Genomic DNA, 15,804 nt, shown 5'->3' on the forward strand with positions numbered 1-15,804 from the left:
TCGACTGCCGGAACTTTCGAAAGTTCTGCTCGGACCTAAAAATTGAACAGAGATTCACTTCGGTTGCACACCCCCAGACCAATGGGCAAACGGAAGTAACTAATAGAATCCTGCTCCAGGGGATAAAGAAGAGGCTGGACGAAAAAGCTGGCCGTTGGGCAGATGAGCTCTATCACGTTCTGTGGGCTTACCGCACTACTCCTCGCACGACGACTGGTGAATCGCCATTCAACCTTTCCTTTGGTACTGAGGCTGTGATACCAGTCGATATAGGCGCTCCGTCTCCCCGAATCACCAGCTTCAACGAGCAGCTTAACGGCGACGGGCTCCGTGTCGATCTCGACTTACTAGAAGAAATCCGGGAAGAATCTCGAATCCGGGTCGCCGCTTATAAGCAGAGAGTATCAAATTATCACAACTCCAAGATTCGCCCCAGAGAATTCAGGACAGGAGATTTAGTCCTGAGAAAGGCAGCCGTCTCCCAACCCACGAAAGTCGGAAAACTCTCCCCGACTTGGGAAGGGCCATATCGAGTGAAAGAAGTTATCCGGCCAGGAAGCTATAAACTGGAGACCCTGGAAGAGCACTTATTACCTCACGCCTGGAACTCCAAAAATCTCAGGAGATATTATCAATAGACAAAATGTACAGCGTAAAAAGGTGACTTTGTAAATTTGTCAATTTGTTGTTATAAATAAATAATCTTTTTTTTGCAGACTTTGTTTCACTCTTACTCTCTGGAAACCCAGTTCACAAAACTTGGGTACTCACTGGAAACCCAGTTCTTAAACTTGGGTACTCACTGGAAACCCAGTTCACAAAACTTGGGTACTCACTGGAAACCCAGTTCTTAAACTTGGGTACTCACTGGAAACCCAGTTCACAAAACTTGGGTACTCACTGGAAACCCAGTTCACAAAACTTGGGTACTCACTGGAAACCCAGTTCTTAAACTTGGGTACTCACTGGAAACCCAGTTCACAAAACTTGGGTACTTACTGGAAACCCAGTTCACAAAACTTGGGTACTTGGTCACAATTCGACTACCAACAGCCTCATTCACAGGTTATCAAAATTAAAAAGACAAAGTCAAGCAAATCACTCAGTTGAGAAGTATCAGAGACAGACAAATGTGATTTCATTGATCAGAATATGTGGGGCCTCGAGGGCCATTACAAAATTCACTTTAAAAATGCTGGTAAGAGCTGTAGGGTCTCAAGGACCATTACAAAAAGAGGTCAAAACAAACAAAAAAAAAATTCTAAGCATCTGGAAGAGAGGTGATGTCAGCAGGAGCATCAGCAGGAGTATCTGGCTCCTCATCAGTAATCTTCGGCCTGGCAGGGAGAGTCATGTTCTGCATCAATACGTTTGGATTGCAGGCCTGGAGCTCCTGGAGGCAGTCGTAGTATCTGTAGACACCCCATTTTGTTTTGTTTTAATCAACAAAGAAATTAGTGTGTTAAATCCATGTGAGAACCCCCTCTATCATTGATTTATATGTTTTAGGTCATTAATATCTTGATCTGACTTTACGGATCATCAATCGGGACAAAATAAGCTAGGGTCACTTCATAGCCCGGACCCTGATTCCATTCCGAGACCCGATTTCCGTAAATCGTTAGATCAATGGCAGATCTTGACCTGGGTCTAACCATCCAAAATCACCTAACCTCTCCTCTCATCCTAACCATCCAAACCTCACCTAACCTCACCTAACCTCTCCTCTCATCCTAACCATCCAAACCTCACCTAACCTCACCTAACCTCACCTAACCTCACCTAACCTCCTATCCCATTCTCCTATAAATACCCTCTCATCCCACCATCAAAGAAAGAAGAGAGAAGAGAAGAAAAAAAGAACCCCTCTCTTAGAAAATTCATCCCTCTCCCTCATCTCTTCAAGGGTTCGGCCATCCTTGCCGGATCGGGTGATTTTATACGTTGGGTGATATATATCAAAAGCAGTCATTATCAAGCAAGGAATCATCTTCAAGGGATTAACATCAAAGAAAAATCAAACACAAAGTGGGTTTCCAAAGAGGTAGGCATTTATTTCAATTCTATGTAGGGTCTGTTTTCATGCATATCTTTTACTTTAAAAGAAAAACCATGTTAGGAAGCATGTAGGGTCCGTTTTCCCCCTGGTTAGCCTCTGGTTAGACCCTGGTTGCACCCAGGTTCGCTGCTGGTTGCACCCAGGTTCGATGCTGGTTGCACCCTGGTTCCCTACTGATTCGCACCCTGGTTCCCTGCTGGTTGCACCCTGGTTCCCTACTGGTTCGCACCCTGGTTCGATATTGGTTCGCACCCTGGTTCCCTGCTGGTTCGCACTCTGGTTAGACCCTGGTTGCACCCAGGTTCGCTGCTGGTTGCACCCAGGTTCCCTCCTGGTTGCACCCTGGTTCCCCTGCTGGTTCGCACCCTGGTTCCCTGCTGGTTCGCACCCAGGTTCGCTGCTGGTTGCACCCAGGTTCCCTGCTGGTTGCACCCTGGTTCCCCTGCTGGTTCGCACCCTGGTTCCCTGCTGGTTCGCACCCTGGTGCACCCTGGTCCGCACCCTGGTTTGTACCCTGCTTCCTCCTAGTTAGACCATGGCTAGTCTCGGGTTTGCTCCTAACTTAGACCCGACTCACTTGACCCTAACCATTAACCCAATCCAACCAAGTAATATCCCAACACAATCCGAGTCGCATGTCTGAATCCATTTGGCCGAATCTCATAAGCCCGCCCACTTTGAATTCCGAAAATTCAAACCCTTGATGATTCCTATATGCTCAATTCTTTGATGCAAATTCCCAATTCCAAAATCCCATTGCTAGATCAATGTTTCTGAATCTCAAGTCCAATGCTCAAATGCAAACCCGATTCCAGATACAAATACCAATTCTGTCTTCCAAAATCCAAGCAACCTCGCCAGTGGAACTACGTGTGGCTTGATCCCCATCACGGGGTACGTAGGCAATTTGGCACTCCCAAGTTCAGTCGCACCTTTCTCTATCTTTCCCATTCCCTCACACTATTCATCATCTCGATTCATCTCGTGTCTCTCGGAACCATTGGATTATGGTTTCCGTCGTAAGAACCCTTAGAGCCCAATTTAGGAACAATGGTGTCGTGTCGTGTTGTGTCCTAAGTTTTAGGGAGTCCTAGAGTTAGGAGTCCAGCCTCATCACGGACGTTTGCTATGTATAGCAACCGTGCCATAGGTCTAGTTACACTAGTCACCCAATCTTTCCCTAGGACAAGCCTAGTAAACTAGGATGTAGGCAAACCTGCATTAGTCTAAGGGACCATTTGCATTTAGATGAGAATCATATAGCATCTTAGATGAAATCCTAAGATAATAAAATCCTCAACTTGAATTAAATAACTTCTCCTAAAACTGTTGAAACAGTCAATCCCGTCTAGGTCGGTGTCCTAGTTGAGTTAGGCATAAGTAGCTTAGCTTAGGTGCACCGAACTACGTCGACTCTGATCCCAGTGAGGCTTGGGTACGTAGGCAGCTTGGATGTCTGATGGCATACCACCCGCGAGTCGGCACCACAAACAAATTGTGGTGTTTTCTATATTAATTTTCTCGTAAATACTTAATCAAATCACTTAGGACTTTCCATGAAATTAGAATTCTAGGAGAACTTTCACTTAGATTGAATCCAGACAAATTAATAAATCAAGATACACATTTAGGATTCTCATTGAAATTAGATCATAGGATGCATGTCACTTAGTTCGCACATTAACATAGAGTTGAATGAGTCATTTAAAATAAATTTAAAAGAGTTAGCTTTTGGAATCGAAGACCGATTATCGGGCAAGAATGGTGCATGTGGCGGATAACTCCCCATACCTTCCATTCTCGTAACCAGGTAGCGAGTCTAGATTTCTGGTTAATTTCGGGTCCTAGATCCCACATCTAGGTGGCGACTCTGTCAGTCTCTTTCGTGTGGAATTCGGATTGCCTTAGTGATCCCAAGTTCACATGAAAGACGAATTCAAATCAATAATTAAAAAACACACGCCAATCGCGTGGGTATGGGAGACCAAGAGAGAAGGCGCGGCGGCTCGCGCCCCGCCCCTCTCGCGGGATCGGGTACCACAGTCTGGCGACTCTGCTGGGGATCACCTAACTTCATTAAAACTTCAAAAGATAATTCATTTGAATTTAATTTTAAATGGCTCATAAAAACTCTATACTTGTTAGATTAGTTTGTCTTGTTTTATTTTCTCATCACATTTTACTCAAACTTAATTTAACAAAACCTGAAGGCATCATAGATTGCGCAAACATATTGCACACACTTACATCACTTGCATCTAAACCATGCATCTCACGTGCACACACATCCTATTTTAGGAACCCGGAGTGTTATCTAGCATGGTTGACTGGGATTTCATCACCTGGTGCCTCTGTGCTAGAGAAGCATTCCACCCTTAGCCTAGTACCTTTATGGTACGTAAACGGATCCCTTGTTCACGTACTGATACGCCGGACACTGGTACAGTATATCGAACATGGATTCGCGCTAAGGGAACTCTTGGCCTTACCCCTAGATTAACCCACACATGCATGTAATATACGAACACATGTGCATCACGTGTGTGAGCCTAGTTTAGGATATTCTACCTATTTGTGTCTAGATTAGGCCGTAGTCCATCTTCCAATGGCTACGATCGGTCCTTAGATACACGAACAAAGGCATGAGTCGAGATTCTCTCTCCACTCCGATAGATTAGGATTAGGGTTGATGCCTTCAGGTAACACTGATAAAATGTGAAAAAAAAAAAAAAAAAATTTCCCTTTGGGTTAGGATATAAATCCCATCATTTCCAAAAATCTCATAGGATTAGTCATTCATGATCTATCCGTTGAAAGCAATCTTATGCTATCTCATCTAATCTTTTGATCGTGCATCTTTCGTTCTTCTGTCATACGATTCGATCGTATCTTCATGCCATCCCCTAACTGGCAGATGCAGAATCTCACAATCTTTCTATTATGCATTCTCATGATCTGATCATGCCTGGTCCAGATAATCCAATCTTGCTTGTACCCCTGGTCTCTTCCTCCTCTAGGGGCTACCTTTTCAAGATTATTTTGCTAAGTCCTTCAGAGTTCACTCTCAGAATCCTTGAGCTAGGGGCATTCCCCTATGCGAATCAGTCATCATTGTCCAAAATTGAAAGTATCAGCCATGATGATGTTCAGAACGAACCAGCCTTCGCCGAGCCTTCAACGCCAAACAGTTGCAGCAGTTAAAGTTTTAGTCACTTACTATTTTATGTTGAGTCAGTCATCATGGTCAGTATAATTGTTGAGTCCGGTCTTACAGTTAAAGGTCAATGCCTAGTCCAGGCAAGTTATCTTCTGTTTCCCTTTCTTATTTAGAGTTGTGAATCCTGAGCATGTTCAGGATAGGTCGTCAAATGTAATAGCTTTTCTTTAAATAAAAATTTCAGTTCCAAATCCTTAATGTAATTCACTTGTGTCTGTTTCTTAAGTATGCTTCTGATCTTAAAGTAAGACTCCCTCCTCAAATGCGAACAAAATTGACGAAACTCCACTTGAGTCAGCAATTACTTGAACAAGAGGAGGAGCGCCAATCCCAACCTTTCAAAGATGAAATTGAAATGATAAACATTGGCACTGAAACTTTGATTCAGTGAATGCCGATTGAAAATACATTACCCTCTGAAGAGTGTGAAGAATTGATAAAATTATTTCAAGAATAAGAAGATTGTCTAGAAAAGCTACAACCGATACCAGGGGCAAGACATGGATGGAAAGCTCAAAGAAAATGAAGAAAGTGAGAAGATATATGTTATACAAGGGGCATAGAGTGGAAACAACTTTCATATTTTCAATCAATGACCTTGGTTCTCAAATTCATAACATAAAGCCAACAAATTCAAGATAAGAAGTTCAAGAGCAAGCATTGAAAAGTGATCATCAGATATCAAGAGTACGAATCCATAGATGGAGGATGTCAAAGAACAAGTTTCGCTCTATGAAAGTCTAAAGCACGCTTTAGAATCTTGGAAAAAGAAGATCCATTATCTCTTACCTGGAAATGCCGTCAAACTCCGTGAAAAAAAAAAACAACAAAAAAAGAAAAAGAAAAAAAAGAAAAAAATAATCACTACCAGACGGACTCTAGTAACCCAGATCGATTCCCAATCTGAACATCGAAAGGCCTCCTTTGGCCGATTAAATCCCAAAATCAGAACCCAATGTCAAAAGAATACCGGTTTGCAAACCCTTCGAGCCTGAATAAAATTTTCTTGAAAACCCATCAAACCAGGGGCATTTCCCCGAACTACGCAAGACCTGATCCCTACACTGGGGTACGTAGGCAGCTCGGTTAAACCGAGTTCGGTCGATTCAAAAAAAAAAGAAAAAAAAAAGAAGGACAAGTTCCAAAAGAAGAGAAACCAATTATTCCAGAAAGAAAAGAAAAAAGAAAAATCAATTAACCTTCAAACAATTTATTTTCAAACTAGGGGCATTTGCCCTGAACTACACACGTCCTAATTCCTACATGGGGATATGGAGGCAACCTGTTCACAGGTTTGGTCGAAATCTTTGTTGAGCCTTAAGCCATTCTTTGTAAAGCCCTATCCTACCTATAAAGTCCCTCCGGTGTTCAGATTTAATGATCTAGGTCCCGAAACACAAAAAGAAAAAAAAGAACGGAGTTTGAAGATCTGCTAGACTGAAAACCTGAAAGGGCGGTCTAGGCAAAATTTAAGATCATTTCCCTGCTAAGTTGAAAACCCGAAAGGGCGGCTTAGGCAAAAGCTAAGGGGATAGCCTGCTGGATCGAAAACCTAGAAAGGTGGTTCAGGCAAAAGTTAAGGCTAGCGCGGTCCGCCAAGTTAAAAACCCTGAAGAGGTAACTTGGTCACGGTAAGAGAATCAGTATAAGAAGGCTACAGCCGGTATCAAGACTGAAGATCAACTGAAATTCAAGCAAATTCAAGTGATATCCTCAAAACTGGGGGCATTGAAGCTAAGCAATCTTAAGGGGTGTAATTAAATCCTTGAGGCATTACTGTTTCAAGGAAGAAGTCCCATGTGCACCAATTGAAAAAAAACATTCCTTGAAAGGATAGACTTACCAAATAAAATATTAACTAAGTCAGAAGTATTACTGTGTCTGTCAGTGTAGTCAGTCAATCTTTGTCATTCTATGTTCACTCCTTCAGAGCTGCTCAATCTTTTGAGTAGTGCATTTTATCTAAGTTTTCTCTTTAGAAAGAGTCAATCGTCGTCCTGGTGTCCAAATGATGCAACTGTCTCGGTGAAGAAGGCCCAGCCTCGTCAGCTCCCTGCGATCGTATGAAGGAGTTCGAGAATCTAGTCAAACAGCTACATTTCAAAGAAGATCAACTCAGAAGAGTTCAGAAGTAGAAACATCAGAAAGCCCAACTTTCGTAAAAAGATCATACCCCAGGAAGGCACCTTAAGCTTGGAAGAGCCCCAGATGCAATGGTGGTTGAGCCAATTTCTCAGAAAGATGAACCATTAAAATTCGGAATCTCCTTCCAGTTGTTAAATACTATCCTGGTCAAGAAATGTTTATCTAAACACCTGTCAAGAGGCAAATCCCACTTTTCCATGATTATATCCAAGAGAGCCATTGTTCTAAATTACCAATCTCAACTGTCTTGTTCAAGGTTTCAGTTATCAAAATCCCCAGAAGACAAGACCAACAGTCTCATTGAGAAAAATCTTGTTGAAGTTTCATAAAAGTGTTCCTAATCCATTCTTGTTACTAATGGTTCTTCGTTCATAAGGTTGGTCGTCTCATCATTCGTCAAAGTCTTGGTTTCCAATATCTTTACTGGGCACGATCTATAATGTCCCCGATTTCATTGAGTTCAAAAAAAAAAAATCTAAAATTCATCAAATCCAATTCTACGTCAAATTCAAATTCATGAAAACCTCTAAATTCTTCGAGCCCATTTGTGAACGGTGCCTCTTTTCTCGAGGCCATTTGTGAATGGTCTCATCTTCTCCATGAGCCCGTTTGCGGACGGTGCCACATTTCCCAAAAATACAAAATAAATAAATAAAAATAATAAAAATTCATCAAATCAAATCCCAATTCAAAAAAAAAAAACAAATCCAATCTTACGTCAAATTCAAATCCTACGAAAAATCTCATGTCCTCTTTGAGCCCGTTTGTGAACGGCGCCTCTTTTCTCGAGGCCATTTGTGAATGGTCTCGTCTTCTCCGTGAGCCCGTTTGCGGACGGTACCTCATCTCCCAAAAATAAAAAATTTATCAAATCCAAATCCTTAACTAAAAAAAAAATCCAATCCTACGAAAAATCTCATGTCCTCTTTGAGTCCGTTTGTGAACGGTGCCTCTTTTCTCGAGGCCATTTGTGAATGGTCTCGTCTTCTCCTTGAGCCCGTTTGCGGACGGTACCTCATTTCCCAAAAATAAAAAATTTATCAAATCCAAATCCTTAATTCAAAAAAAAAAATCCAATCCTACGAAAAATCTCATGTCCTCTTTGAGCCTGTTTGTGAACGGTGCCTCTTTTCTCGAGGCCATTTGTGAATGGTCTCGTCTTCTCATTGAGCCTGTTTACGGACGGTACCTCATTTCCCAAAAATAAAAAATTTAGCAAATCCAAATCCTTACTTAAAAAAAAAAAATCCAATCCTACGAAAAATCTCATGTCCTCTTTGAGCCCGTTTGTGAACGGTGCCTCTTTTCTCGAGGCCATTTGTGAATGGTCTCGTCTTCTCCTTGAGCTCGTTTACGGACGGTACCTCATTTCCCAAAAATAAAAAATTTAGCAAATCCAAATCCTTACTTCAAAAAAAAAAATCCAATCCTACGAAAAATCTCATGTCCTCTTTGAGCCCTTTTGTGAAAGGTGCCCCATTTCTCGAGTCCATTTGTGAATGGTCTCGTCTTCTCCTTGAGCCCGTTTACGGACGGTACCTCATTTCCCAAAAATAAAAAATTTATCAAATCCAAATCCTTAATTCAAAAAAATCCAATCCTACGACAAATTCAAGTTCATAAAAATTCTCTTGTTTCTTTGAGCCCATTTGTGAACGGTGCCTCTTTTCTCGAGTCCATTTGTAAATGGTCTCGTCTTCTCCTTGAACCCGTTTGTGAACGGTGTCTCCTTTTTCCGAGTCCATTTGTGAATGGTCTCATGTTCTCCTTGAGCCCGTTTGTGAACGGCGCCTCATTTCTCGAGTTCATTTGTGAATGGTCTCGTCTTCTCCTTGAACCCGTTTGTAAACGGTGTCCCATTTTCTGAGTCCATTTGTGAATGGTCTCGTGTTCTCCTTGAGCCCGTTTGTGAACGGTGCCTCATTTCTCGAGTCCATTTGTGAATGGTCTCGTGTTCTCCTTGAGCCCGTTTGTGAACGGCGCCTCATTTCTCGAGTTCATTTGTGAATGGTCTCGTCTTCTCCTTGAACCCGTTTGTAAACGGTGTCCCATTTTCTGAGTCCATTTGTGAATGGTCTCGTGTTCTCCTTGAGCCCGTTTGTGAACGGCGCCTCATTTCTCGAGTTCATTTGTGAATGGTCTCGTGTTCTCCTTGAGCCCGTTTGTGAACGGCGCCTCATTTCTCGAGTTCATTTGTGAATGGTCTCGTGTTCTCCTTGAGCCCGTTTGTGAACGGCGCCTCATTTCTCGAGTTCATTTGTGAATGGTTTCGTCTTCTCCTTGAACCCGTTTGTGAACGGTGTCTCGTTTTCTGAGTCCATTTGGGAATGGTCTCATGTCCTCCTTGAGCCCGTTTGTGAACGGTGCCTCATTTCTCGAGTCCATTTGTGAATGGTCTCTTATCCTCCTAGAGACCGTTTGTGAACGATACCTCATTGTCCGAATCCATTTGTGAATGGCCTCCTATCCTCTTTGAGCCCGTTTCTGAACGGTATCTCATTTTCTGAATCCATTTGTGAATGGTCTCATCTTCTCTCGTTGCCCGTTTGTGAGCGGCACCGCAGCGGAATTTTTTTTTTTTTGCATTCCAAATTCCAGGATTTCATCTAGGGTATTGCATTATGTGAAGGTTGCATTATGTTAAGGTACATTGTGTCTAGAGAGTTCTTTGTCGATTAAAGCTACGCAAAATGGTTTTGTCATTTTTTGCTTTGGTATTCAATGACTACGTCATCTCTACCAAAGAGGGGCATCTGTAGACACCCCATTTTGTTTTGTTTTAATCAACAAAGAAATTAGTGTGTTAAATCCATGTGAGAACCCCCTCTATCATTGATTTATATGTTTTAGGTCATTAATATCTTGATCTGACTTTACGGATCATCAATCGGGACAAAATAAGCTAGGGTCACTTCATAGCCCGGACCCTGATTCCATTCCGAGACCCGATTTCCGTAAATCGTTAGATCAATGGCAGATCTTGACCTGGGTCTAACCATCCAAAATCACCTAACCTCTCCTCTCATCCTAACCATCCAAACCTCACCTAACCTCACCTAACCTCTCCTCTCATCCTAACCATCCAAACCTCACCTAACCTCACCTAACCTCACCTAACCTCACCTAACCTCCTATCCCATTCTCCTATAAATACCCTCTCATCCCACCATCAAAGAAAGAAGAGAGAAGAGAAGAAAAAAAGAACCCCTCTCTTAGAAAATTCATCCCTCTCCCTCATCTCTTCAAGGGTTCGGCCATCCTTGCCGGATCGGGTGATTTTATACGTTGGGTGATATATATCAAAAGCAGTCATTATCAAGCAAGGAATCATCTTCAAGGGATTAACATCAAAGAAAAATCAAACACAAAGTGGGTTTCCAAAGAGGTAGGCATTTATTTCAATTCTATGTAGGGTCTGTTTTCATGCATATCTTTTACTTTAAAAGAAAAACCATGTTAGGAAGCATGTAGGGTCCGTTTTCCCCCTGGTTAGCCTCTGGTTAGACCCTGGTTGCACCCAGGTTCGCTGCTGGTTGCACCCAGGTTCGATGCTGGTTGCACCCTGGTTCCCTACTGATTCGCACCCTGGTTCCCTGCTGGTTGCACCCTGGTTCCCTACTGGTTCGCACCCTGGTTCGATATTGGTTCGCACCCTGGTTCCCTGCTGGTTCGCACTCTGGTTAGACCCTGGTTGCACCCAGGTTCGCTGCTGGTTGCACCCAGGTTCCCTCCTGGTTGCACCCTGGTTCCCCTGCTGGTTCGCACCCTGGTTCCCTGCTGGTTCGCACCCAGGTTCGCTGCTGGTTGCACCCAGGTTCCCTGCTGGTTGCACCCTGGTTCCCCTGCTGGTTCGCACCCTGGTTCCCTGCTGGTTCGCACCCTGGTGCACCCTGGTCCGCACCCTGGTTTGTACCCTGCTTCCTCCTAGTTAGACCATGGCTAGTCTCGGGTTTGCTCCTAACTTAGACCCGACTCACTTGACCCTAACCATTAACCCAATCCAACCAAGTAATATCCCAACACAATCCGAGTCGCATGTCTGAATCCATTTGGCCGAATCTCATAAGCCCGCCCACTTTGAATTCCGAAAATTCAAACCCTTGATGATTCCTATATGCTCAATTCTTTGATGCAAATTCCCAATTCCAAAATCCCATTGCTAGATCAATGTTTCTGAATCTCAAGTCCAATGCTCAAATGCAAACCCGATTCCAGATACAAATACCAATTCTGTCTTCCAAAATCCAAGCAACCTCGCCAGTGGAACTACGTGTGGCTTGATCCCCATCACGGGGTACGTAGGCAATTTGGCACTCCCAAGTTCAGTCGCACCTTTCTCTATCTTTCCCATTCCCTCACACTATTCATCATCTCGATTCATCTCGTGTCTCTCGGAACCATTGGATTATGGTTTCCGTCGTAAGAACCCTTAGAGCCCAATTTAGGAACAATGGTGTCGTGTCGTGTTGTGTCCTAAGTTTTAGGGAGTCCTAGAGTTAGGAGTCCAGCCTCATCACGGACGTTTGCTATGTATAGCAACCGTGCCATAGGTCTAGTTACACTAGTCACCCAATCTTTCCCTAGGACAAGCCTAGTAAACTAGGATGTAGGCAAACCTGCATTAGTCTAAGGGACCATTTGCATTTAGATGAGAATCATATAGCATCTTAGATGAAATCCTAAGATAATAAAATCCTCAACTTGAATTAAATAACTTCTCCTAAAACTGTTGAAACAGTCAATCCCGTCTAGGTCGGTGTCCTAGTTGAGTTAGGCATAAGTAGCTTAGCTTAGGTGCACCGAACTACGTCGACTCTGATCCCAGTGAGGCTTGGGTACGTAGGCAGCTTGGATGTCTGATGGCATACCACCCGCGAGTCGGCACCACAAACAAATTGTGGTGTTTTCTATATTAATTTTCTCGTAAATACTTAATCAAATCACTTAGGACTTTCCATGAAATTAGAATTCTAGGAGAACTTTCACTTAGATTGAATCCAGACAAATTAATAAATCAAGATACACATTTAGGATTCTCATTGAAATTAGATCATAGGATGCATGTCACTTAGTTCGCACATTAACATAGAGTTGAATGAGTCATTTAAAATAAATTTAAAAGAGTTAGCTTTTGGAATCGAAGACCGATTATCGGGCAAGAATGGTGCATGTGGCGGATAACTCCCCATACCTTCCATTCTCGTAACCAGGTAGCGAGTCTAGATTTCTGGTTAATTTCGGGTCCTAGATCCCACATCTAGGTGGCGACTCTGTCAGTCTCTTTCGTGTGGAATTCGGATTGCCTTAGTGATCCCAAGTTCACATGAAAGACGAATTCAAATCAATAATTAAAAAACACACGCCAATCGCGTGGGTATGGGAGACCAAGAGAGAAGGCGCGGCGGCTCGCGCCCCGCCCCTCTCGCGGGATCGGGTACCACAGTATCCAAGACTATAAGCCTCGCTCGACAGGCTGAAAAGTTCAGCCTCCTTCGCCTCTGTGGCCTCCTTCACTGCCTTCTCCTGCCTCTCAGTGGCTCTTCCTCTTTGAGCCTCCATGGCTTCAGCAGCCTTGGCCAGTTTCCTCTTCTCTGCGGCCAGATCCTCTTTCAACAACCTCCTCTCCTCCTCTATTCGCCCGATGCTCGTTTGAAGCTCCTGCACCTCAGCGGCCAACTTTCCGTTCACCTCTTCAGATGCAGTAATGGCTTGGGAGAACTTCTTACTCTTCTCCTTGAGGTCATTATAGTAGAGCAAGATCTGAAGAAAGAAACAGGCATCAGTATGGTGAAAGGAAGAAATGGGTAGAAAGTTAGCAAATGGATCACCACTTCCTTACCTGGTAAGCTGAGGATAACACAGCCTCCTCTCCTGTAGCTGGCGGCTCGTAAAAGATCTGTTGCTTGTCCTTCCGCAGCAAACACTTGCTCATGAGCTCTGCTGCCACTCGGCTCTCGCCTAGGGCAGTGTCATCCTTCAGAACGGCCCAATTGGGTCGAAAGACGTGCTCACTAAGCCCCGTAGGAGGACGAGCCCCAGAACCGGTTCCGGTAGAAGCACCACCGGATTTAGAAGAGCCACCGCCCTGAGCAAAGGGGCCTATTAGCTTCACCGTAGTCTTGGGCCTCTGGGATGGGGGTGGAGTGCCCTGTGACGGGGCCGGACTCCCCAGTACAGTCGCCTTTCTCTTCTGGCGCTCCTGTTGTGCCTGTGCAGCACCCTCCTGTGCCCGTGGCTGGGCTCCCTGTCTTATCTTCTCGACAGTCGATTGTTTCTTCATTTCTGCCAGACAAGCAAGCAGTCAGAAGCAAGCATATAAAAGTAAACATATCTTAAAAGACAAGTCTAGCTACATACGTTCTGGAGTCGCGGCACTCACGCCCAGTCCAACTAGCACCTCCTCTCTTGAGAACTCTGCACAGCGGATAAGGCCTGATTGCTCAATCTCCTTCCGCATCAAGGCGAAAGTATCTTTGTCCTCACTCTCGAAGAGCGGTTTTCGACTTAATTTGGAAGTATCCGGAGTGTCCCACACTAGAGGGACAGGCCAGGGCTCACTGGCCTCCTTATCCTCGACGTAGAAGAACCTATTCTTCCATGAATGTATTGACGAGGGGATACCGGTGATGATTTTGAGTTCAGGGTGCTGGCTGATGTAGATCCAGCCCCCTTCCTTATGCCTCTTCAGATGTGCACAAGCACGGAATAGCGACAAGCTCACGCTCCTCTCTAACCGGCCGTGGACAAGATACAAGAACCCAGTCAGTAGTCTCCATGAGTTCGGAGCTACTTGAGCTGGGGCCAGTCCGTAGTATCGAAGCACCGCTGCGAAGAATGGGTGCAGAGGAAATCGGAGTCCCGCCCTCATCGACTCCTCATAAATACAGAGATCTCGACTCTCGTTACAGGCTCTGTCTCCCTCTATAGCTGCCTTCAGTTCAAATCTTGGAGGCACACAGTACTTATTCCTAATGTCGCCTAGCATGGACCTGGTGAGGTAGTTCTCTTCGACTAGAGCTCGCAGGTTGTATTTTGGGTTGGCATCCATCCGCGCTCTAGCGACTACCTCCACCGCCTGACCAGGAGGGAATGTTGTAGACGCCTCAGCAACGTCGCTTTCAACACTCCCTTCTGCTCGGGAGAGACTAACAGGGGGGAGTGGAGTGGCGTTTAAGTCTAAAAACACCTCCTCCTTGTCCCCTTCGTCGTCACTATCTACAAGATCTACTCTAGCGGACGTCCTAGCCATTACAGGCTCCTGCGGCGGCCTAAATTCTGAACTACTGCTAGTGGAGGACTCCGTACCGGACTCGGAACTCGAATTACTATCAGACATGTAGTAAAGAGAAGGGCTGAGAGGAATACCGGTGAGTGGAGCTCGTCAAGTCCTTGCGCAACTCGAACTGCGAACTGCGAACTGGGAACTACGAACTGCGAACTGAGAACTGAGAAGTCGAAGCTCCCAAAGCAAGAAAAAGAAAAAAAGAAGAAAAGATGAAAAGTAAAAAGTAAAGAATGAGGGGGTAAAACCTCTTTTTATAGCTTTTCAGAGGCGGTGGGGCATTAAATACGATGCACGCATCTCGAGGAGACTCAAATGGCGCCACGTGTCCCATATTTATGACGGACACATTCTCCCACTCAAAAATACGATCAAGCACGCGCGTGTTCCTACGTGCATGAAAATTCACATCTCCGCTCCACCTCATGCTCCTTGCTCCGTACTCCGTGCTCCGTACTCCGCACTCCGTGCTCCATACTCCGTGCTCCACGCTCCGCACTCCGTACTGGATTTTTAAATCCGAACTGGATATAACGCGTTTTAACAAAACGACAAAAACCAGTCCGGTCCGAACCGGACTGGCCGCAAGACGACAAAAATCAGTCCGGGAAAATCCGAACTGGATATAACGCGTTTCAACAAAACGACAAAAACCAGTCCGGTCCGAACCGGACTGGCCGCAAGACGACAAAAATCAGTCCGGGAAAATCCGAACTGGATATAACGCGTTTCAACAAAACGACAAAAACCAGTCCGGTCCGAACCGGACTGGCCGCAAGACGACAAAAATCAGTCCGGGAAAATCCGAACTGGATATAACGTGTTTCAACAAAACGACAAAAACCAGTCCGGTCCGAACTGGACTGGCCGCAAGACGACAAAAATCAGTCCGGACTCCGGACTCAACTCCCAGCCGGACTCCGGACTCAACTCCCAGCCGGACTCCGGACTCAACTCCCAGCCGGACTCCGGACTCAACTCCCAGCCGGACTCCGGACTCAACTCCCAGCCGGACTCCGGACTCAACTCCCAGCCGGACTCCGGACTCAACTCCCAGCCGGACTCAGCCGGACTCCGGACTCAACTTTCAGCTGGACTCCG

General features: G+C 44.8%; 1 protein-coding gene across 1 annotated transcript; it reads right to left on the reverse strand.

The window, feature by feature from the left end:
* Positions 1-6,650: 6,650 nt before the first annotated feature.
* LOC143853783 (uncharacterized) lies at positions 6,651-13,355 on the reverse strand. The gene is made up of 3 exons (XM_077363514.1): positions 13,261-13,355; positions 12,860-13,181; positions 6,651-6,658 (listed from the first exon to the last, which is right to left on the reverse strand). The coding sequence occupies exons 1-3, from the start codon at positions 13,351-13,353 to the stop codon at positions 6,651-6,653; spliced, it is 423 nt and encodes a 140-aa protein (XP_077219629.1). The 5' UTR covers positions 13,354-13,355.
* Positions 13,356-15,804: the final 2,449 nt, after the last annotated feature.

The sequence above is a fragment of the Tasmannia lanceolata genome, unplaced genomic scaffold, assembly GCF_043159265.1.
Source record: "Tasmannia lanceolata isolate RefF3 unplaced genomic scaffold, GAP_Taslan_0.1 ptg000020l, whole genome shotgun sequence".
NCBI lineage: Eukaryota > Viridiplantae > Streptophyta > Magnoliopsida > Canellales > Winteraceae > Tasmannia > Tasmannia lanceolata.